General features: G+C 34.7%; 1 protein-coding gene across 18 annotated transcripts in view; it reads left to right on the top strand.

Moving 5' to 3' along the window:
- Positions 1-25,353, top strand: part of CAMK2D (calcium/calmodulin dependent protein kinase II delta) — a 284,880-nt gene that overhangs the window by 238,961 nt on the left and 20,566 nt on the right. For 2 of the 18 annotated variants that reach the window (XM_059923487.1, XM_059923486.1), the window contains exons 13-17: positions 2,033-2,070; positions 3,457-3,489; positions 6,342-6,401; positions 8,357-8,398; positions 10,756-10,804. In XM_059923487.1, the coding sequence (XP_059779470.1) occupies positions 2,033-2,070; positions 3,457-3,489; positions 6,342-6,401; positions 8,357-8,398; positions 10,756-10,804 (222 nt within the window). The remainder of the gene's footprint in view (positions 1-2,032; positions 2,071-3,456; positions 3,490-6,341; positions 6,402-8,356; positions 8,399-10,755; positions 10,805-25,353) is intronic. The other 16 variants (XM_059923503.1, XM_059923488.1, XM_059923490.1 and 13 more) reach the window with 8 other exon arrangements.

The following is a 25,353-nucleotide window of genomic DNA, read 5'->3' as shown; positions in this document are numbered from 1 at the left end:
TTACTGCCTTTGTCAAGTTACCTGTTTTATGAACAGTTGATTAATATAGTTGACATTTATATGGGTGAGTTCAATATCTCATTAAATATTAACTAATATATGCTATATTCAAATAAATTAATATTCACTGTGGCCCAATCATTAATGAATCACTAAAAAGTAGGATGATTTCTATGGTATGTATTGTTAATGACAAACTAACTTGAAAAAAATCTCCAGAATTAAGATTGTACATTTTGTTAAAGTCTCAGGCATAAATTGGGCCTTTATTAATACATGTACCCATGTATAGAAGCTTTTTACCTCACATTTTCCTTTTCATCATCATGTAAACTAAAAACTCACGACTAATATGTGGATTTGATATTGTTTCTGAATGTCTTAGCATGAAAAGCAAACTTTTTTTTATCCATCATTTCAAAACCAACTGGTATAACATTAGACGCAGTTACATCTTATAGTTGATATTGCATTTTAGTTTTGAGTATTCATTCTGTTTCATTGCCAGACATGCTCTTTAAAGTAACTTGTCCATAAGTATATGGTTATAAAGTTGTTTTTATTTTTTCTTTTCTCCCGTTATGTGGAATGTATTTCTTGTGAGGTAAGGTGAATAGTAAGCAAAAGGGACATTTCTGCATCTCCCAGGCCAAATCCCTGCTTACCCTGAATCATTGTCTTCTCTTCGCTTGCTATTGCAATTCCAATTATTCTGAGTTTGCTTTCTAACCTATTAACTGCCACAGGATTTACTTAATATTGCTTTTTAGCTCCAGGCACACAGTATTATAGCTAAGACTACTATTTCTTGCAGTCTTATTAATAATAAATTAATAGCTTTGTTGCTAAAGACTAAATAAAATTAACATTTTTGTATATTTTAAATAAATTTAAAATTTTATCAAGGTGATATCAAACTAATGGCCGAAATCAAACAGATGTCAGGAAATTACATGTTCATGCAGTTCTATTATAGCTAGGTATTTCCATTTCAGATACCAAATTCTATTCTGATGTACTTAAATAACTATATATATATATAAAATTAACATTAAATGGAAGCATAAGTGTGTACTTTGTCCTACATGTTTGTGGATGTTCTACACTTGATCTACTAATTGTCATTGACAGTTACATAATCCGTTCACTGTGTAGGTACCCATTCATAAGTATATTTTTCACTTCACTTTTTAATATACTCAAGGAGTTCAGTGACAGAAGAAATGCTAAAAGCTCTCTCCGAAAAAGTAAAGTTTCATGTAAGACCATGTACTTTAGGAGTTCTCTGATTTAGTTGAAGATTTCATTTTGTTTTCTATCTCGCCTCAAATTTTATGAGTTTTAATTTTTCAGTGTAAAAGGCTTTGTTTATGACCTTTGTATTCTGATTTTGAAGTATAAGAAAATACATAATACCTTTTTTTAAAGGTCATATGCTAAGCGTTTAAAAAATTTGCTCTAGGTCAATAATATACCATTTCATTTTAAGTATAGTTATTAATATTTTTGTAAAAATGAAATTATCTGATTTCAAATATATATTTATTAAAAAGAATGTTATTTAGCCAGAGCAAATTGTCACAAACGAGTTTTAAACCTCTAGGAAGAGGGACTTAAGTGGCAGAACTGATACTTTTGGTGTGAATGAACATGTAATAACAATCTGTGAGCTGATGGCTAAAGACTTGAAATCAACTTTCTGGATTACAAAAGCATAGTCCAGTTAAAGTTCCAGTATCCTTTTCACAGCCAACAGTGAAATAAAGTCCAATAATATAAGTGGCAAAGTGTCCAATTATATTCAATGAACTAAATAAGAATTTAGTTCTAAATTTGATGTGGCAAGATTAAGAAAAGTGATACTGTATTTCAATGTCCTGTAAGCTCGCGCTCATCAATGTGACCTTGATAACTTGGCATATGTTGGCCATAAATCAGTAAAGGTGGTAGAAGGAAACAATAACCTGTTTTGTTGCCTGGCTATCGGTTTCTATGGATAACTCACTAAACTGATTTTACTCTCGTTTTGCAGCAGCCAAGAGTTTGTTGAAGAAACCAGATGGAGTAAAGGTAAGTTAAACAGGTGCTCCTAAACTCATTTCCGACTTTCAGATGCTGGATTATTTTTAAATGTTAAATATAAATTCTAAGTCATTGCAGCTTATACTTTTTATAGTTCCTGATAAAGGATGCAGGTTGAAATATAAAATAATTTAATATACAGGAATGACTAATATTTATACCAAGAAAAGCTGCATTTTTTCTACTTATTATATATTAAATAATCATGACAAAATAAGACTTTATATGGAGTTACTATAGAAACTGAACGTCTAAATCCTCTCTGATTTACTACATCCTCAAACTGTCATGGTGACCTGAAAATCCCTGAAAACCAAATGCTTTTCCAAATAGTTATGCTATGTTCTTGAAGGCTGCTGAAATTTATAGCCCACGGGGGGAAAAAAAAAATCAAATCATTGAGTCTAGGAAATCAAAATTCAAATGACTGTATTTCTCTGCTTGGGCAGTTTTTATAAAGGTCTTAATTGTTCCTGTTCTTCTATCATAAGGTATTGAGACAGACTTAACATGAATATCCTGAACAAATATTAGAAAAATTTTCCAAGAAAGATAATGGCAGAATATTTTGACTTTCTTGGATTTCTAAACAAAATAATACAGCTTATTTTCTACTGATTCTGTTTTGTTTCATAGGAATTTACCTTTGATTGAATATAACCTTATACATGCATTATGTTTGTTATCTTTCCAGAGTATTACCTCGATGTTTTATTTCTTTAATCCTTTTCTTTCTCTTCCAATGGCAGACACCTACATTCCTCATGAACACTTCAGCGTTCTTGGGAATTAATTAATTTTCTAACGTTTGAACTTGACCCAAAGTCAAGTGGTCAGTTCATTTTGAATATATAACTTAGAAAATCATTTGTCACTTCTTATGTTCATGCCCAGTCATTTCTTCAGCACCTGTCTGTGTGTGATTTGGGAATTTCCAGAGCTATGGTGACCATGCACTTGTGATTCCCGTTAGGTTGGCATTTACCTTTGATTAATTAATTCCTTTCATCAACCTGTAATATTCTTTTCCTTCTGCTTAGTTTATTCAACTTAAAGTTCAGTAATGACTGTTGATGTCTGCTTTTTTCCCAATGTAACATTGGTGGGAATGTGATATTTTAAATTTTCCAAATGTTTTATCCCCCTGTGTTTTTCTGTATTGTTTGGTGATGCAGAGCTCCCAGTTTCTATTGAGACATTTATTTTCACTACTATCCTTATATAGAAAGAAACATTTCCAGAACTTTTTTCTTCCAGTCAACTTATAGTTCACCTTTAAAGACAAAATTATTCTGTGCTCCATGCTTTGATACTTTAAAAATTCAACCGGTCATATTTTTTTTCTTTTCCTTTCTCTTTGACTGGTCAATTCAGAAAAGGAAGTCCAGTTCGAGTGTTCAGATGATGGTGAGGATCTCTATCTGCCAGATTTCTCCTCCTGTGAAAATTCACACTTAGGAATAGAACAGTCTTATTTGCCTAAGTTAGTGTAAGTGGAGAAAGTATAGGATCATTACAGGTTAATGTTAATTAACTATCAAACACAGTGCCCATGTTCAAATATTATTGTTTTTCTTTGAAATGGAATTTTTGAAATATGTAAAAAGTTTATACCGTCATCCATATGCTATTAAAAAAGTGCAATTTTCTCCTAAAACTGAAGAAACCATGACATAATTAATGTCTATAATTATTGTGAAAAGTGAAGGAACACTATAAGATTATTTTTAAATGGTGATCATGATTACTAAAATAGGAGTGATTCTTAGTTCAGATAAACCAGAATGCATCCACCATGGAGTTTTATAAATTGTGTGAAAGTGATCTTACAAGGTTTCATCCAAGTTAAGAACCTTTGGAAAAAATATTTATTAACCTTAAAACTGAATGAACTCAACACCTGAAAAATAAGAATATCTTGCCCATGCCTTGTAAGCATAGTTCAGTGCATCATTTAAATATCTGGTTTCATTTAATTTTTTTAAATAAAAATACTCTGCTTCCATAACATAAAATAAATACATTTCACAAACAAAAGTGCCAGAGCTCTTGTATATTTAAAAGACAGCTGTGGTTGAGCCCATACTTAATATTTGACTCTTTAAAAGGAAGTCCTCCTAGCCTTTTACCTAGAAATTCTCCTATTATTTTAAATTAATCAATATTACAAATACCTTCAAAAGATTTTCTACAGTAAAAAAATCATTAAGCTAATCTTTAACAAAAAAGTTTTTAACTGTACATTTAAACTCAAGTAAAAGTGGTGGTTGAGGGACATATTCATTTAATTCATATTTGCCGTGCCTGACAATAAAGGATGGCTCATCCAGACAGAATGGCCTTCATTTGGAAGAGACGACAGTGTGTGTATGCTGTGTATCTGTGAGTGAACGTGTGTGTGAACGTGTGTGTTGATGTGTGTGCGCTTATACGGATAAGTTTGTGTGCATAGGTATGCCCGTGAGACGTTTCCACTAAAATAAAGCAGTTCTTGGCAACCACAACCTAGGAAAAAAATCAAGTCTCATATCTCAAAACAGAAAAGATCTCAGTATATTCCTCTTTCATTCTTTGCAATCACTGATACAAACTAAATGGAGTATATTAAATACCTGTGGGCTTTAATCTTAAACACTTCTGATCATTTGATAAGAAGTCAGCTGTGTTTTGCCAAGCACTCTTCCTGAATAGGAAAGTATTTGCATGTGTGTCCCTCCTCTTTTCTCATATATTCTGTACTAAAGTGAATACTGAATTTTGACCCTTCTTTAATAAACTCCATTATCTCTTATCTCTTTTTGGCTGTTGCACAAATTTTATGTTAAATTCTGCACACTTCTATTTAAAGAAAAATTTTAAACTATCCACAAAACATAGATTGATGGTCTAATATTTAAAGGGTTATCCAGTAAAGGGCACCAAGTTTTCTCTCTTTTCTTGCATGTCACAGAGTGCAGTGTTATAGTGTATTTAAATAATACTGGTACCAAATAGTCACACAAATAGGAATGAATAGAAAAGCAAAATATTACATACCCAAGTTAATTTTTTGGACCTTCTGTCTTCCTCTCAGTGTCAGTTTCAATATGATCTGTAGGTATAAAATATGAAAGAAAAGAATTCTTAGAAAGTCTAAACAATTAAATTGGTGTAATTGCTTATAAATATTCATTTGGTATTCATTTATTTTATGCAGAATGTTTTTCTCTTTAAGTCCTTAAGTACATTTATACTAAAATTATGGGATGTATTTTTTAGATAATAATATGTAAAGAAAATAACTAGATAATATAGTGCAAGACAATGAATGTTAATTTATATTTGTTTGATAATCACAATGTCATGCATGAGTTTAAGTGAATGTTGATTATTACTTTTCAGTCTTTGATTCTTTAGTAACCAAACTCAATTGTAGTTTCAAGTTGCCACTTGTCAACAAAGAGTCTTCTCTGGGCCATTATAATACTTATTGACCCTCTGAGTTGTTTTCACAAAGTGGCTTCCATAGTGATAATGATCTTTCTTTAAGGTCAAAACCAATTATGTTAAAGCAAGGGAATGGTATTACCAAATAGTCTTCAACAATAGCAGTAATTTGACAGAATACATAGTGTTTTCCTCTCAAACAATTGTGAAAAATGAAGTCATTTTGCATCCAGAATATAGTAAAGAGTTCAATTTGCTCATTTATCATTGAAGATGTATTTTTTAAAGGAGACCCATACTTATCATTTTAAGATATTTTATTATAAAGCCTGCATTTCATCAGAAGACCTAAGTGTTTAATTTGATACCTACGAAACAAAATGATGATGGCTCCCCAGAGAAAGACAGTCTGTGTGTGACTTCAGGCTCAAGAATCAAATGAAAAAAGGAATGTATTCATAACAATGAAAATTGGAAGCTGGGAAACAGAATCCAACCTGAAGAGTATGAAAATGTTTACATTTATTTCATACTCTGACACTTGATTTGAGCTCCATTGAAGCAGCTCTTTGTCTGTTTGCTAAGGTGGCACAGCCAAAGCAGCCAAGTCCGTTTTGTCATTCCACCATCACAGACACAGTCCTAGCCTGGGTGTGACCATCGGAGACTAGAATTGATCATCATTCCTGTCAGTCATCATAGTGTCTTTCACGTTCATCTTCAGTGGCTCTTTATTTTCATGTCTATATCTCCACGTAGACATGCTGTGTATAGAGACATTGGCTACCGAGGGGTTTAAGGCATCTCTTTTTCTATTTTCTGCATACCTACAGATAAACAACAAAGCCAACGTGGTAACCAGCCCCAAAGAAAATATTCCTACCCCGGCGCTGGTATACCTGGACTCTTTGTAACCCTTCTTAAGTTCTTTACTGTTTTTGTTGTTTCTCTCATTTGCTTTCACTATATAGATACATACATTTTTTATTTTTTTATTTTTTTGGATTTTGTTCTTGATTTTGCTTTCTGAGATATGAGAAAAGTTCTTTTCTTTTTGTTAAGGTAGTTGTCAAACAGTGTGTTTCTAACATGAGATGACCTCATTTCATTGTTGACCATTGTACTGACGATAGCTGTGGTCTTCAGTTAAAAGTGTTGCATGCTGCCTTAGAAATGCGCTTCGGTTGCTCTTAGCTCTTCTTTTGATGATAGCTCTAGATATGCAAACAGTGGTTTCTTCCTTTCCTGACACAACTGTTGACATCAAGGAGAGCTAAGAGGATTACTGCTAGACAAAAGTAAATGTGGACCTTATTCAGAGTTCCCGTTTCCCTCTTATTACGACAGCAGGGCTTTGTAAGACCTCACTTTCTGAGATAAAGAGGCACTGGATAATTTAAAGCTTTTTGTTTGTTGTGTTTTAAATTAAATTATCACTGTTTCACTTTAATCCAAAGAATGAAATTGCATAGCACAGAGCTTTGAATTATCAGTGGGAATCAGTTTTGTCCATTTCTATCAAATTCACACAATCAGTTTAACACTTTGAGACCATATTATGTTAAAATTCAAGGTTTGAATACTGGCATTCAATGTGCTTAGTTTCATAATGTTTTCCCCAAATTATTCCATGTTTTGATTTATGAGTTTCAGAAATGTTAATGGTTTTTTACTGTCCTCTGTACTGTTAATTTCAGATGAATGGAAAATGTTAGGGAGATTGTCCCACTAGAGTTAACCAGAAGGCTCAATTTAAAAACATTTAAAGGAAGGACACCTCAAGATAGCAGGTTACTTACTAGCAAAAAAACAGTGTTGATCATACCTCCAGCCAGAGAAGGGAAGAAGGGCAGCAGTAAATATGCTTTCTAAGTACTGCAGCATAAAGTGTAGTGGAGAGGAGATAGTCTAGTGGGCAGAGTGCTTATGATTGAAGAGCATTCTCCATGGGTTGCAGTAACTCCCAGTTGCTAAGACGTCATATAATGAAAGTGCCAAGCATGCCGTTGATGTATGGACACTGAATCATTTCTTACATCAGGTATTTGACTGTTATTTTCCACTTGGGAATATTTCTTCAATTTTCTAGTAGAAAGCAATAGGAAAAATAATATTTTCTTCATGGAAAAACATGACTTTACAAACAAATCTTTCATTTAAGTCTATAAAGCAGAAATTTCTTATATATATATATGAATTAACATGGGATTTAACAGCAATGCGTCTCAAATTACAGTGATTATATGATTAGTTCTAGAACTTTTTCAGTGTTTCTCAGAATTTCTTATGGACTTGTGAAATACATTCTTTAGGATAGCCCTTTTTTAAGCGTCATCCAATGATTCTAGGTTTTCCAAGGGTATTTATCTGTGTATTGTGACACCATAATTCGTTCTCAAATTAATACAGCTGAAAAATATCTTCACAAAGACTTTGAGATCATCTCAAAAAGTTCTAATCTCCAGTGCCCTTGGCCAGTTTTCTATGGGACAGATATTAACAGGCTGTTTGTTAAAGAAGAAAGGAAAGCTCTATCTGGTATAGGACTTTGTGAAACAGCAAGTGCCTCTTTAGGTCTCCAAACTTCAAAGCCTTGTCTGTACGCTGATCACGAATAAGGTCTTTTGCATGCTGCTGCTAGGTACTGAGGTGCTGTATCTCATGGGCTCACCAGGGAGATCTTTCATCAGAGATCTTGTCAGCTGCAACCTCTGACAGTAGTTAACATTGCTTAAGCTCTTGTCACTATTTAGTTGTGTCAGCTGGCTCACTCTGCTCTGTCCCTGCACTAGTTAAGAATGTACTTACCAATGCGAACTGTTTCTTTCTCTATTTTGTTCTCACTCAGGAGCCCCAAACTACTGTAATCCACAACCCTGATGGAAACAAGGTATTCAGAAAGAATCAACATCATCTTGCTTTAATAAGATTACACATCTCATCAAATATTCAAAGCAAAATTAATTCATAGTCTCAAATTAGGAAAGAAAACCCTTACCCTTTTCTACCATACTTTCTTTTGGGCCTAATTTATCTGGAACTATACACATATTTCTTTGAAAACAAAAATGAATGACATCGTGAAAGAGAAATGAATGGTGCAATTAGTCAGTAAAAGTCCAGTTAACAAGTCTATATGTCAAGATGACTGTGTATCTTAAACAATTCCATCTGGTTTTTTTCCCCCCATGCCTGTCTGCATTGTACTTTAGATGTGTTCTGCATGAAATTTTAGAATTTCTTGCTATATCATTCCACTGTCTTCAAAAAAATCAACTTGAGTTCATAGTTATTTGTTTAAATTTAATGTTGCTTTTGAATTTTATTCATTCTGTTGTCATAGTGTGCTTTGTTTTCTTTTAATTCCCTGTTGTTTGTGGTGTTTTTGTTGTTTGACATGGACTTGAGGATAATCAGGGAGTTTCACTTCTTGTGAAGTATGTTTGCTTTTGTTGAATTATATGCATTTCAGTAACAGACATGTAACTGCTTATCCTGAAAGAAGACTATGATGTTTCCTATCCATTGTAAATTGTTTGCGTAGCAGGTTAACTAAATAACAGTACTTGTATACATATCCGTAGGATGAAAGGAGGCAGTTCCCGAACGTATTCCATCTTTCTGCTTTGTTACTTCTCATCCATTATTATATCTCTAAGGGGAGGGAAAAATACTTCATCAGACTTTTCTCAAATTTTAAGTATAGTCATGGGTCTTACTTTTCCTTACTCTTATCTAGTGTTAAAGTCTTAGAAAACACATTTCCTCTGGTCTAACATTTAGTTGGTCAATATTAAAATCACTAAAGTAAAAAAACATGAAGTGTTATGTTCCTTAATATGAGATGTATTTTACAGTCATGGCACTTAAAATGTTCCAAGTCTCTAAAAGACTTGAGGTAGTCAAGAGCATCACACATGTGAACAATTATTTTCAATATCATTAGCAAGTGAAAGAGCAAGCATAGCAGCTGGAGTGGACACTTCGATAACTCTAGCTATGTCATTTGTAAGAGTTGTTGCATGATATTTCCTGCTTACATGAATTAGTTTATTTTTACAGTGCATGGGTTTATCCTCATCTTGAGTTTAAATTTGAATACTAGGTCACATTAAGAAACGCATGAAGACTCTGCTTTGGTTTTATGTTGTGGAGACTCTGGATATATCCTTAATTAGTCTGTCCCTTTGGATTAAATATTATATATCATAGTTGTATAAATTGATCATTTTTTTGAATATTGAATCTCTAAAAGTACACTAATGTTTGCATCATTTTCCAAAATTTGTTTTCATTGCTGAACACATAGCTATTGATTAGAAGTTTCCAATTTTTTTTGGCAGTAGCCTTTAATCATTCCAAGTAGAAAATTGTGTCTTTCTTATGAACATTACTAAATTTCTTTGCTAGAAATATTTTATTAATACATTATTAATGGAAAAATTTGTCAGCCATTTTAAGGAACGTGTCTTAATACTGGCAGTTACAGTGTCCTTTTAACTGTGCTTATTAATCTGCAACTTCATTTGTAGTTTTACAAAGAAATAGCTTTGTCTTTTCATTATGGGAGCAAGTTTCTTATCAATAAAGCCAGTTTCTAATTTAGAAATGAATGAAAAAAATCTGATTTTTCCTTGAAAGTAAATTATTCGTATAATTCCACTGTGCTGATCACAAACATGGAAATTCTTCTTGAAAGCACCTTCACCATATCTCAGCTTCTTCGTCGAATGATTCAATTAAATGCTTTTTCTCTCTACAAAGAAGTCAGGCTGATAAATAGCCTATAAATTTACTGCTTGATATAGTGCCTTACACAAAGAAGGGACTAATTACTAATTAATTGGGGATAAAAAATATTGTTTTTTAAGGTTCAAATTCATTAGGCTAATATATTCAACTTCTCATAAATACTTAGAGAAAGCACACCTTATGGGGCACTGTAACACAACACATCCTTACACAGCTCTTAAAATAAGTTGCAAACTTTGACTGCTTCTACAAATCACCTTGATTTATCATGCTTCGGGGATTAGGCAACCAGAGTACTCCCTTTTTGAAACTTTTGCAACATTTGACATTTTAGTTCTGTTAAAACCACGTAACATATTTGTACATTTGCATGTCGGCATATGCGCACAGCCTGCTGAAGAATTTTGCATGATATGTATATCACTTGCCAATTTTTTAAGAAAAAAGTCAAGCTATTCATTGTTTGCAACTTTAAATATGTTTTCTTCTCAACAGGAGTCAACTGAGAGTTCAAATACAACAATTGAGGATGAAGATGTGAAAGGTATGATTAAACCAGAAATAGAAAATCCCAACTCAGAGTTACATATATATCAGAAGAGAAGTATTTGTTTCAAATAACTAATAAGTTTAGGAACTAGGCCTATTCTGAGACACAAAAATAATTTTCTTTTTATAAGTGCATTATTATTTTAATTATATGTACTGATTTTGTCCATTTTTTCTTCACATTATATTCTTTTCTCTGTCTTTAAACTATAGACAACATGTGGTATATTCAAGGACATTGTGATTTTAAACTAGTAATGAATGTTTGGGATCATAATATCAAATTCTAAATATATCAGTCAAAAGGTAATACAAAAGGTATATGTATGTCTAGAAAACAACTTATATTCAAGAATAGGGCATGAGAATAACCATTTTTTAAAACTTTCAGTAGTCTCAATTGGGTTTCAATGAAATTCTGCATTTGGCAGCCTTTTAAACCTAGATTTTCATGCACTTTTCTAATATATTCTTGATCTCCATTCAGTTCATTTGCCCAGGTTCTCTTAGCTCCATATATGAGTCATTGCCAGCATTTCTCTCGACATCTTCTCAGTGCCTCTGCACATACATACTAAACACACATTTGCCATCAGTTTTCTTCTTTTTGGTCTCAGGGCTGTTTTTCTTTTTTAACATCTTTGTTGGAGTATAATTGCTTTACAATGGTGTGTTAGTTTCTGCTTTATAACAAAGTGAATCAGCTATACATATACATATATCCCCATATCTCCTCCCTCTTGCGTCTCCTTCACACCCTCCCTATCCCACCCCTCTAGGTGGTCACAAAGCACCGAGCTGATCTCCCTGTGCTATGTGACTGCTTCCCACTAGCTATCTATTTTACATTTGGTAGTATATATAAGTCCATGCCCCTCTCTCACTCAGGGCTGTTTTAGAAGTGTTAATTTTGCTGCCATTGTTCGTGCAGTTTTGTATTCTTATTTTTTTAATTTAGTATACATAACTACAATTCCTACAGGCCACTTGTCTAGAAGCCATTCCAGAAAAAGAATGGTAAAAACAGGGATATTTAAAACAGAAGTATTAAAGGAAAAGAAGTATAAAACAAATTCAGAGAAATGATCCATCAGATAATTAAACATTATCTGGAAAGATTATTACCTAATAGTATCCCCATAGGCTTTAATTCTGTAGGTAGCTTAGTAAGATATAATTTTGAAAAATTGTATTCATGTTATAGAATAAAGAACCTGGAAATTCTCAGGTCAAGGAGACATACAGGCTATTTAAGAAATAAAAATGACTATAGACCACAAGTTGCTAGTCACCTCTGCTGACTTCTTCCTCTTTGGTCATACAGAACAGCTGACACTTAAAATGTAGTCTCTATTTAGATTACTAGCGCACTGACCTAACTTTGCTAGAGGTAGTCAGTCATTATTTACAGTGGAAAGGTGGATAGCTGTGTCGAGGATTTTATTTAGTAGATCTATTTTTTTTTTAATTTATTTATTTTATTTTTGGCTGTGTTGGGTCTTCGTTGCTGTATGCGGGCTTTTCTCTAGTTGCGGCGAGCGGGGGCTACTCTTTGTTGCGGTGCGCAGGCTTCTCATTGCGGTGGCTTCTCTTGTTGTGGAGCACAGGCTCTAGGCGCGAGGGCTTCAGTAGTTGTGGCACGTGGGCTCAGTAGTTGTGGCTTGTGGGCTCTAGAGCACAGGCTCAGTAGTTGTGGCGCACGGGCCTAGCTGCTCCGCGGCATGTGGGATCTTCCCGGACCAGGGCTTGAACCCGTGTCCCCTGCATTGGCAGGCGGATTCCCAACCACTGCGCCACCAGGGAAGCCCTAGTAGATCTATTCATCTCCCTCTTGCCTCTGAGCTAAAATTTGAACTGAAGTAATTTTATGAATCACTGATGCCAGTCTTATTAGATAAAGAGATTTTTTTTCAAACAAATAAGCAGATGTGCCATTTAGCTTTCCCAATGATTCAGAAAGCATCATCTTTACAAGTATTTTGGAGTCATTAGCTCTTTCACCCAAACAAAATGTTTATATGACTTTTTACATTCTTCTCCTGAACAGGAATCAAAAAGAAGAAATAACCTGTGCATTATTCACTGGTGAGACTGAATCTTTAAATAACTGAATAAAATTAGGAGAATACCAACACCTCACTGTATGCAAGTCATCCTCTGAGGAATATATTTATTCTTAGGTGATTACAAGCAGGGTTTTAATAAGTGGTCTTTCTCACCTGAATTGGACTCTTCCCTATACTACATATTGGCTTAGGATGATTGCTATTGACCTGTGTAAATGTCAATATATAAACAGAGTCCCTGACAGTCTCACCTTATAGCTTATACTTATTTGGTGAAATGGAATTATATCAGAACTTCTCAACAGTTCTTCTCTTGAAATCACAATGGATACGGGTTTCATCTCACCGCTGGGATTTCCCAAATTGAGACAGTATTTGTCTTTATAGTTATGCTGAGTCTACACACACCAGATGTTAGAGAAATTAAGTGTAATATTGAGATCAAAAGAAATGTCCAGTTGATAAGTGAGCCCAAAGTGCCTTGGTTCCTTTCCTTAAACTCAATGAATAAATTTTTCAAGTGTCTGCTTTATTTTCCTAGGGTGGATGTGGCCACAGAGTCATATATGTATTAGGCCTCATTTGTGTTCTTTTAAAGACTCATACAGCCTTTTGGTGGTTAACCTTTTTAATATTGAATGATATCAGAAAACTTTAAGACTTAGAAGATCCTTTGAAAGATCACCCAGGCCATCATTCTTACTGTAAGACAGGTGGCACATAAAACTGTCATAAATGTTTTTGATACATATATTATGGTGGTGATAGGCTTGTGTGGGAATCTCTCCATTTATTAGTGCACTGTCTTTCAGAAAGACCCTCGTATATTTATACACTTGAATGACTGTACTCTTTTCTCTTTACCTCAGAGTTTGCCATAGCTCTGAATAGCCTGGTAGGGAATGTGTTTATTGTCCAGCTCTGTTAGAACCCAAAGTTACACATATATCCAACATCTAGGAGCTCACAAAGACCAATGAATTATATCCCCTGACCAAAACCACACCCTCGCTACAAAACTATATCCTATCCACAAAATTGCATGTCTTTCTTCGACACACACGCTTTCCAACTCTATCGTTTCTGTATACAACCTTGTTATCAGGGTGAAACACCACAACTTTTAACATACTCTTAAAGGCGTATTCCCCTCCGTTCAGCCACCGCTCCGTTCCTTCCTGCTGGTCGTCCCCCCTAACACCAGCACCTCGACTGGCATCGTTTCGTGGTGGGGTATGGATCCCTTGAACACCATATCGCATGCTTCCCCTGCCCGTGTGGTGCACATTCCATCCCGTCCCTGAGGACCAACCTGGCAGGGACAGGTCTACCTCCCCTCCACTGTAAAGAAACACGGGGAGGGGGAATTAAAACATCATGGTGACCTAACCGGAGGAAGAAATGAGGTGAACCAACAACAGGGTACCCTTTTCTGGCCTCTTCTGGAGGAAAAAGGTAGAAAGACTACCAGCTGTCAGAGGAGGAAGAAAGCAGAAGTTGTAGTAGATTAATAGTCCTTTCCATTCAGTGGAACCTAGAGCACCTAGAGAGCCGGGATTTGGGGAAGACCCATTTTCCTTGAACTCTGCTTATTAGTTTCCATTCAGAATGGCCTTTGGCTTTCAAGAGGCCCTGGTCCCTGTCACCCTTGATTTGTATCTAAGTTATCTCAGTTTCTTCATTCATTCAGGGAATGTTTACTAAATGTCTACTGTTTGCCTGAGCTCCACGTCTTCTCTTTGTGAACTAGTTTTATTCAAGAGCTTTCAACACCTCAGGCAAAACATTCTTCTGTGTGCTTTATATGAATCTTCTGTGCTATCATTTAAGCCATTTCTCACATTTAATTCAATAAATATCAGGAAAACTTACTGAAAAAGTGAGACCCAAGGTAAGTGTATTTCATATCTAAACGTCCTTTTATTTTCTTTTTCTTAAAAACCTTCAGCATTGAGTTATAACCACAACATTTTTCTGCCCCAACTCACAGTCACCCTAAGGGACTTGGCGTTGTTTTACAAGTCCTCTTAAAAAGCTTCTGGTCCTGTGTTTTCTTTCTCCAAGGCAACGTATTGACTTCCTAGTGTTGACCTTGTGAGCAGCTTCCTAATTTTGTCCTGTCCTCAACCCAAATATTATCTCTGACGCTACATCAATAAATTCAGTGTAACAGAGAGATACTAATAGTTTAAAAACAAATAAGCATCTTAACGAAGCATAGTTATTACCATAGAAGCACTGTGATAATAACAGGCCATTATACACTTAAAAAAAAAAAAAAAGGTTTTCTATTAGAATTTATGGTGTTTTCAAAATATGATTTTTTTAGGTCCAAAATTAACAAAATAATCATTCCACTTTGAATATATGCCTAGTAATTCACTAATTTCAGGTGTTGTCAAACAGCTGGCGTTAGTGGCGTTTCGTGAGTAGACGGCAGTGCTGGCGGTACTGCTCTCAGTGGGTGTGGGTGTCCCTAAAGTGGTCCTTTTGACGCTGTATACATGTGAAGACTGTCCTTTGGTTTGTGGCTATAGCCACGGTTCGCAGGGCCTGTCGCTGTGTGCCACAATGTCTCTCCACCTCCTAGCCTGCCCAGCACCCTTGCTCAGAGTCAGCTACTTCTTCCTGATGCGTGCACATCAGTTTGGTTCATTTACTGCTCTTTCACAGGATGCCAGAGCTGTGCAACCCTTGTCGACGTTGGGCTCCTGTGTGCCCTTAAGTGATCTCTGTCACTCATCCTGCTTCCGGCATCTCACTTCAGCTCAGCATTCAGCAGCTGCTTGGATCTCTTGCTGCATTTTATCTTTCTTACAGCTCTAGGCCGGTGGGACTCTGTACCGCAAGCAGAAATGTATTGCAGAAATGTGAGACTGGCTGCATGTGGGGACTTCATGCTTGTTTATACTCTTTTTCCTTTTGCTGACAAGTAGGTGATGGTAATGAAGCTGCGTAGAATGTTTGCATAAGGCCCAGTTTAAGGACACAGGTATTGACAGCCTTATCTCTTGACTGGAGGCAGGTATATGATGACACCTGGATGTCATGGTCTCAGCTAATCTACAGAATCACTTGATTAGTGAGCTTTTTGTGATCTGGACACAGATCACAGTAGTGGACAGTAGTGTCTTCTGTAAATCTGGACAGTAGTGGACAGTGTGATGACTAAATACTCAAATTCTACTGTTTAGTGCAAATCATCGTTTCTGTGTAGGCTTCCCTGGGGCAGAGGACCGCTTGATGCCAGTCTCCTTCCCACCTTAAGCAGTCTGTAACTCAGCACTTGCCTTGCATGCATTTCTTGCTTCAAGAGAATCTGCAAATTAAGAAACTCTTGGATATTTTATTTAAGGACTTTTGATGATTATGTCATTCCATTAGATTGAAAGTGTCTTAGAAGACCCGTAGTGCAGTGTACAGTAACTTCTTTTAGGTTTCTAATCCAAACTTTGATTTTTAAAAAGGTTTATTTAGAAGAATTCTTGTCTGCATGTGTGTGTCTACCTGTTGATCTTTTAACTTTTAGATCAAGATCAATAACTGATAGGACTGATGCAGAATTCATTCCATTCTACCACCGATGTAAAATTACTTCATTTTCTCTTTTTTTTTTCCCACATTCCTTTATTTTACCCTCTGCACTCACTCTGTTTTTCTCTTTACTCTTTGCCTTCTGTGAGATTTGAATGTTAAATTTGTCAGTGATAACCTCAGGCTTGTTTAGCCCTGCTGACAAAATATGGGGTCAAGAACTCTTGCCAACCCCAGGTTAAAACAAAGTCTGAAATCAAAACAAAACAAATGAAACCAACCAACAAAAGCATGTAGCTACTCATTTTATCATTAGAGAAGCGTAGGCTCATTCTATAGTAATACCCTTTCTCAGTTCTAAGTTTTTATAAATGGCTTTTTTAGCAAATTTGCAAAAAATTCTCATACACTTTTAGAAAACTCCACAGGGAAATAATGTAGCATGATTTTATTAAATACTGCATAAATTCTAAAAGCATATATGTTATAAGATTCTTTCCATCAGTTTCCAAATCTTGATTAAGCTACCAGATTTTCAACTTTGAATTTATTTTAAAATTTCAGAGTTTAAAAATCTTAACGTTTACTATTCATAGATATTACTTTATATGGCAGTTAATATAGGAGGTAATCAGACTACTAATTTATATAATCAAAAATTTCATGGTCAACAAGATCTAATTTACATTATAATGTAGTTGCATATATTGAGTGTTAAGACTTTGCTCTTTCCACGCATCTATTTTTCCCATTACCTGATAAAAATTTAATAAGCTGCTAAATTTAACATGTGCAAGTTTTAGAATATTTTATTACTCTGTCTCCTTTTATCTTTTTTTTTGGATTATAACTTTATTACTTTTTTTAACTGAGGTAAAAAAATATTAGCAAGGATCTGATTGGAATCTAGAGTCTACACTGTTTCTAGTTCCAGCTTTTATCCAACTTGCTTTAAGCAAGTTGCATAACTTGTCTGTGGCTCAGGTTTCCCCAGGTTACAGAATTTAGATGATGAAATCAATAATACAGAGTTGCAAGTTTTTTTTCCTACCCCACTTTAATGCAGTACTATTAAATGATTGTTATAAGGTCTCATATTTTTAAAATATGTGCAATTATACATTGTACAATAATATATAATAAAGTAATATATGTTAATAATATAAACTATTCAGAATAACTATAGAAAGATAGTTAATTCAAAGTTGAATTAAATCACTGGGCTCATAGGAATAAATCACTGCAGTTTTAGGGAATGTTATTACAATGGGAAAAAATTATCTGCTAACCTGTGTATCCAAAGTTATTATAGTACTAATGGACTGTAAAATTAGTACTTTAACTACATTCCAGTAAGAGTTATTATGGGGTTGTATTCCATGTTTTTAAAGTATCTACTATATAAAATTACTTAATATCTAGAATTACTGTTTGACCTCATGAATTTCTATGCAGAAGTTAAATCATAATTATTTGTTTTTATTAACTATGAACTTTATAATTCTGAAATTATTTATTAGAATAAAATAATTACTTTAGTGAAATACTATGTCCTCTGCTGAGTTTTTATTATTTTCTACGAATTAAACATATCTAGAAATTATGTGAAATTATATGTTTGTATCCCTTAGTGATTCTTCTTGTCAGTGAAAAGGCCTTATGGTGTTTTTTTTTTTTTTCTGGTATGGATTTCTGCAGTATAATTCCTTTGATTTTCTCAGGAGAAACTAGGTCTAAAGTAGTCAAAGAAATAAATCTTAGTCCTGTGCATTTTTAAATTCATTCTACCAGATTATAAGTCATTCAATTCAGACCAATATGTTAAATGGAGAACTAAGATATTACAGGGAGAAGCAAAAACAGCATTACTGAATGAAGGCACTTCATAGAAGAGACTATCTAGAAGTAAAGGGTTTTTATTTATTTGCATTTGGAATAGTATTTTCGTTATTCAGTTTAGCGCAACAAATGTTCCATGGGCCCCTGCAGTGTAAGGTGCGCTACGGAGGCGCTAGCCACGCTTCTTGCCCTCATGAGTAAGTCTAGAAAAGATAAAGATGATTCTGCATAATGTACCTTCTTTGTTTCTGGCTTGTATCCAGATAATTCTAAAACTAGAATAATATATTCATTGAAAAACAAACATAAGGACATAGCTACAAATAGTCATACGTGAGCAAATACAGAACATTTCAGATGCATGTAACACATGTAATTCCTAACAAAGAGACCTCTATTTGAAAAATTCGGATTCAATTAGTTTTTTTAAAAAGATCACTGAACACCTACTATGTACTAGATATGATAGACTAGGCTGAGGCCAAAAAAGCTTACCGTTTCCCTCAAGGAGTTCTCAGTCATGTAGTACATTCTTTAATGAAATTATATCTGCTGGTCCATTTCCCCAATGAATGGCTATTTTTGCATTAAAATTTTATTCTATGTTAAAGAAAGTTTCTTCCAAGGTACATGAATGTTTATCCTTAACACTTAGTGAATTAGGTAGTCTATCTTTTCTTTGTTTCTTTTGATATGTAATAGTGTAACATTTTTCCCTTGGTCAGTGTTGTTAAGCAGAATGTGCCAGTCCATCATATGAAAAGTAGCATCATATTTGGTACAAAAAGACAGATTTAGTTATAGGTATTGCTTTTTTTTTTGTCTCCTCAGTTTTGCTTATATACCCAGTCTATCAGCAAATCCTACGGGTTCTCCCCTCAAAGTACACTCAATTTTTTTTTTAATTGACTACTCCTCACTAACTCCATTTCCGTCACCCTGGTCCACAAAAGCATCATTTGCCTACATTATTGACATGACTTCTTAGCCAGTCTCCCTGCTTTGGTATTACCTGTTTATGGTCTATTCACAACACAGTAGTCAGAGTAATGCTTTTAAAATATATCAGATTATGTCTTGTTTCCATTGGCTGCCAATGTCATTAGAATGGATTATAAGGCCCTCAGTGATCAGGACCTCCTCCAGCTATACCTCCCTTTACTATCTGACTTCATCTGCTATTAGATGTCTCAGGAACACTATCCTGATACGTATCAAGCTGGTTGCTGCCTCGGGGCCTTTACACTTGCCATCCCCTGCCTAATATGTTCTGATACAGATTCCATGTGCTTGCTGCCTCTTCTCTTTTTTAGTCTCTGATCAAATGTTACCCTGTCAGATCTTCCTTGATGACCCTGTTTTAAATTGTTTCCCTCCAAATCCAGTGCTCCCATTCTCTTTCTCTGCTTTCCTTTTCTCCTAGTATTTATCATTATCTGGAATATGGATTTTACTTATTTGCTTACGGTCTCTCTCCCCCTACTAGGATATAAATTTCTTCAGGGCAGAGATTTTTGACTGGTTTGTCCACATTTATATCCACAGTATCTAGACCAGTGTTTGGCAAGAGTAGGAATAATAAGTATTTAATTGATGGAGGAAGGAAATAAGATAGAAATCAACCATGCCATGTCCTAATAGTCACTAAAAAGACTAGAATTCTCTAAAAGTTATGATCACATCTCAACTTTTTATCTCCATAGGTTTTTGTCCACATGTTCCCTGCCCCCACCCATAATTTAGAAACTAAAAATATACAAAATGAAAATTTCAAAAGTAAGTCACAGGATCCTCTTTCCTGTTTGGATGGAGGATGTGTTTTGGTGTCAAAGATAGTAGGTTTGAATTACAGCCCAGCCCTTTATGAGCTAAGCAATCCAGCTGCCCATGTAAACCTCTCTGAGTCATATTGTGTACAGTGGAGATAATGATGTCTCAATACTTAACCATTTTTTACCTTCAAAAGTAAAAATTTCGTATGGTTCAAACCTAACAATAATAACAATAACAAAATGTAGTCATGTTAACTAGAGATAATATTTGTTAAATGCCTGGCCCATGATAGTCAGCAAAATTAATTATATTAATTCTGGCCGTTCTTTCCTAGGAGTACATGATATAAGCACAGAGGTTCACTACTAAAAGAGTCCATAAATCTAAAGGGACGTGTGATTTTTATTGTAGCATCAGTGTTTCTATTTTCTAAGCCATTTATTTTGATAAGTGGGTAAACATCTGTAAACGTTAAGACCCACAATATAGAATCCAGCCAATCTACTTACATAAGCAAACAAAGAAGCTGCCCAAGTACAGAAAATAAATTCATATTTGGTTTAAAACCAAAGCCAATCTTTTTAAAAAGCTTTTATTAAGGTAACAGTATTATTTTAATTTGTCATGAATTTTAAACAATTAGATTATTTTAATTCACTGTTTTTTTGCTTCCATGATATCATGTAGTAGGCACTTAATAAGTTAGTAAATTAATTATGAGGTTTTTGCATTAAGTTAATTTTGTTTGAACTCTTAAAATTTTTGAGTTTAGTGACATATTTTGTTTTTAATTAAACATAACATTTTAAGTAATGACTCAGTCTTTCCTCATTTAAACTGATCCTTTTTTCCCTGGATGTTTTCACGTATTTTGAAAACTTGGCTTATTTTGAGTATGTCTTGATTATCCCTGATGAGAATAAAAGAGAAGTATGTAGACTGATTGTTTTCGACAAAAGTAAAATACATATTTTAAAAGGAGTGTATCTATGCCAAATTCTCAAGCAAACTATCTCAAGAACCATAACATAAAATGTCCTTCTTGGAGACTGTGATTAGCCAGTTCAGTGTTTCCTCAGAGGGAAACTAAGCATCTTGACAGAAGTTAACAGTTTAAGTGTGAAAGACCTATTATTTGTTTGTTTTTGAAGTAATTCATTACAGGATTATTGGTTTCTTCATTAACATCACTACATGTGGTTATTTACACTATGTCTATCCAGCAAAACACAGATGGCAAATGTTAAGGAGAGAATTTGGGATTTTAGGGAAAGTTTGAGTAATAGACAAAAACCCATCATCACTATGTGTTTTCAAATTTAAAAGAAAGAAAATAAAGAAATTCTGCTTCAGAATGTCATTTGTTTTCAATTTGAACTAGAGAATGTTTTCAATTGGGGAAAATAACTTGCTGTGGTGGCGTCTATTTTGAGTACAGAGTATTTTTACTCTCTACTTAGCCTAGTTTACTGAGAATTATAGTATTCTAATTTAAAAAAAATTGTATACTATTACATTGTATAGAGTTACGGTGAACAAAAATGTAATGATACTGCTGAAGAATAGAGAATTACCTCTGAAAATCTTAACAGTCTCGAATGACAGAAAAGACAGCTTACTTTAAAGAGACTCCAGTGATTTTTTTTAGAGGTACTGTGACCAGTGTAGAAACGGTATGAGCATATGAGATTGTGTTTTTAAATCTCTCTTCAGGAAATAGAAGTTCTTCATTTATAACCTTTATAAGTAAAAAAAAAAGATTAGACTAAGATGGAACTTACTAACGCTATTTAAATATATGAACAGTTAATAAAAATGAAGTGTGGTGCTTGCTTGTTTGTTATGGAGGATAAAACAAACAAAACGTTTGTTTGGGATGAATGTATAAGCTCCTGTATCTGAGTTGGTAAGGTCCTTAGAGCAGACTAGAATTTTCTAACATGAGCAGTGTTGTGAATTATTGAAGAATTTCCTCTTCAGTGGTTTGTGATGTGTTGTATAATCTGCCTATGCAAGTGCTAAAGATAACCTTCATAGGCATTCTCAGTGGTCTGTCCCCCTGGAACTTCAAGTTTCTAAGTGTGGACTGTTAATTACTCATCAGATAACCTGAATGGTGTCTTTGATGAATGTTCATCTTTTATATTCAACAAGTAATGGAAAAAAAGTATTTTATACTCACAAATATGTATCTACTATGTTACATTTTATGATAATTTACATTTATAATATATCCTAGAATAAATGAAAGCAACAGTAATATGTTGTTAGTTCTGAAATACATAGTTCAGAAATGTAATTCTTTCTATACTCACATTGATTAAAACAAGAATAACTTTACTGGTCTTGTAAAATTTGGCCAAGATATTCCAACAAGTACTTGTCAACAGGAAAAAATAATGCACAATCTAAAAGTTGAGAGTTATGTTTTGTTCGAGGACCTTACTGAGGACTATGGCTTGGGAGGCAGCCTCTCAGATAGCTCTGAGGAAGTGTCCCAAAGAGGTAAGGGAGGAGCCAGGGTATGTAGGAGTTTTTGCTGAAAAAAAAAAAAAAATTAGTGGAACATCAAAAGATTACTGCTAATCACACACACACACACACACACACACAAAAACAGACATCTCAAGTTAGTGAATTTAGTGCTTTGCTATATATGGGAAGATGCAAGCGTCTGGGCTCATTGAAATCATTCCTTTGATATTCATCTTAACTATCTAGGGCCAGTATCCTTGTTTTTTCCATCCTGAATTCCCCTCAGGGTGCACTGTCAGGGGTGGCTGCAGGGGCTGATGTCTTGATGGCAACAACATTCTCGTACTTTACTGAAATGGTAGGCAACATTTTTGGTCCACATACTTTTAAATCAATTCTCTAAGCTGAATTTAGATCAGAATATCCCAGAGCTAAAGTGGTTATATAGTGCCAGTGTGAGGTATATCACTTTAATAAAAAGCATTAGCCATGAAAACTCATTTAAGAATTTTTGGTCTGATAAGATATTTTCACCCTCCCAAATTAAGTTTTGAAAAATGTAGTAACTAATCACAGAAATGACTCTTGGTCCTAGGAGTCTTGTCACTGCTCTCTGTCAAATGCATGGGGACATGAGAAGAGTTACAGGAATTCACATCATTTTGTGAATGTGTGTGTGTGTGTGTGTGTGTGTGTGTGGTGAAAATGGGAGGTTATTTTCCTCCAGACCTTAAGTATGTCTTGCAAGTTGTGATAAGCCATTATAAATTTATCCAGACTGACTACTGCTATGCCTTTTCAATCCATGGTCTGACATCTCAGAAGGCTGTAATAATCATCAGATCATCAAAGTTAGGCATATAGGCACATATATTACATCGAGCCCTGGCCTTTGGATCTACAATGCTGTAGACAAATGCATTATACAGTTGACTTATCAAGAGAGTCTATTAATTTCCCATAATTTTCCAAATTAAAAACATTCCTTAACTATAGATACGTTATTTGTTCCATTAACTTTTTTCAGTAGTTCCCTAATTTACTATTGATTGTAGATGCTCTAGTTCTTTTGAACAATGTGTGGTGTGACTGGGTTCTATGACATATTTTGTGAATTGGCCTCTCTTTTTTCCACTTTACTAAACCTAATCTGCTCTTGCAGTTTCCATTCAATGATTCTGGAAGCATGGATTGGATAATGATAGACTTTGCAATGAAAGTTGCTGAAGATGAGAATTAGCTAGAAAGCATGGAATTACAATGACAGCAGACGCTGCTGCATATTCTTTTTTTTTTTTCTTTTATTTATTTATTTATTTATTTATGACTGTGTTGGGTCTTCGTTTCTGTGCGAGGGCTTTCTCTAGTTGTGGCAAGTGGGGACCAGTCTTCATCGTGGTGCGTGGGCCTCTCACCATCGCGGCCTCTCTTGTTGCGGAGCACAGGCTCCAGACGCGCAGGCTCAGTAATTGTGGCTCACGGGCCCAGTTGCTCCGTGGCATGTGGGATCTTCCCAGACCAGGGCTCGAACCCGTGTCCCCTGCATTGGCAGGCAGATTCTCAACCACTGCGCCACCAGGGAAGCCCTGCTGCATATTCTTGAGCAGTAGTAAGATCTGCTGTTTTATCTTGTCAGTCTCGTCAAGGGAAATGGGTCACAATGAGATGAGTATTATTTAACACTTACAAAGAAGTGAAATGATGTTCTTATAGTTAAAATATCTGTATAATCTGTACAGTGGTGGGTGAGGAAATTGCTTAGTGTCAACCTCATTGAAGCAAACACTGGTGTGAGAAATACTGAAATGCGGTTAGGAACTTGTGTGAACCTGGAAACAAGGGGAAAAGACCTTAAAAAAATATATGGGACTTAATAAATGTAGTCACAGAATAACATTTTTTTATACTCTAACTGTAGTCAGCCTGGGTCTTTCTCAAAAAAATCCAAAGACATCACACTTCAATTAATTTTGGTGGATCTTTTTGTTTTTTATTTTTGCTTTTTGCAAAATGAGCAAAGATAGCGGATAGCCTTCTAGGCTCCTCCTGCATTCTTGGTCCAAGGGAGCGCTCTTGAATCTACCAGTTAAATTATTCAGGGAAGTGTAGTTATAAATAAACTTATCTAAGCATATAGTGAATTCTGTTTTTCATTGAAGTCAAATTTTATACTTTTTATAAAGGAATAAGTTACTTAAAAGAAACTAAATTAATTAAAAGCTGAGCAACAGCAGTAGAAATCATTGAAAAAAATAAAAGCCTACACTCACGGCTGCACAAGATTTTAACCCTTCTCAATGTTTTATACTGCCTATCCATACTGAGGACAGAGCATGAGCAGGTTGGCATTTACTTTTGACCTGAAAGATACATGCCCTGTTTTGGCTAATATCATGTAAAATTGATTGGAGGGGTTAGTTGGAATCATTACAGTTCCAAGATTTGGGGAAAGCTGGATTTCATTCACGACAAAACAAGCCCCCCCAAAACAAGGCAAAAAATAACTTTCCAAATATTTAAAAATCCTAAGTCTCATTCTCTCTTTTCTTAGTCTGATTTTTCTTTCGAGACAATAGTTTTGACCATCACCTTGGTTCTACAGTGGAAGAAAGAGACACCTCTTGAGAATGCTTAGTATTTCTCTTGTCATGCAAATATATACACCTGATGCCCGGAGACTACAATTTTAATCTTAAATCTAAGCAGTTGATATGAATCTTTGAACCAGTTTCTTAAAATCTTTTTTTTTTCCATGTCGTCAACTCTTAACTGGAAGTGGTACCACACCCATCTAATTCATAAAACATCTTAATACTTAGAATACTCAATGGTATTCATAATGTTGTCCTATTTCTAG

This window comes from Balaenoptera ricei, chromosome 5, assembly GCF_028023285.1.
Source record: "Balaenoptera ricei isolate mBalRic1 chromosome 5, mBalRic1.hap2, whole genome shotgun sequence".
In the NCBI taxonomy this organism is placed as follows: domain Eukaryota; kingdom Metazoa; phylum Chordata; class Mammalia; order Artiodactyla; family Balaenopteridae; genus Balaenoptera; species Balaenoptera ricei.
The sequence above is the reverse complement of the archived record's forward strand: the minus strand, read 5'-3'. Positions and strand labels throughout refer to the sequence as shown.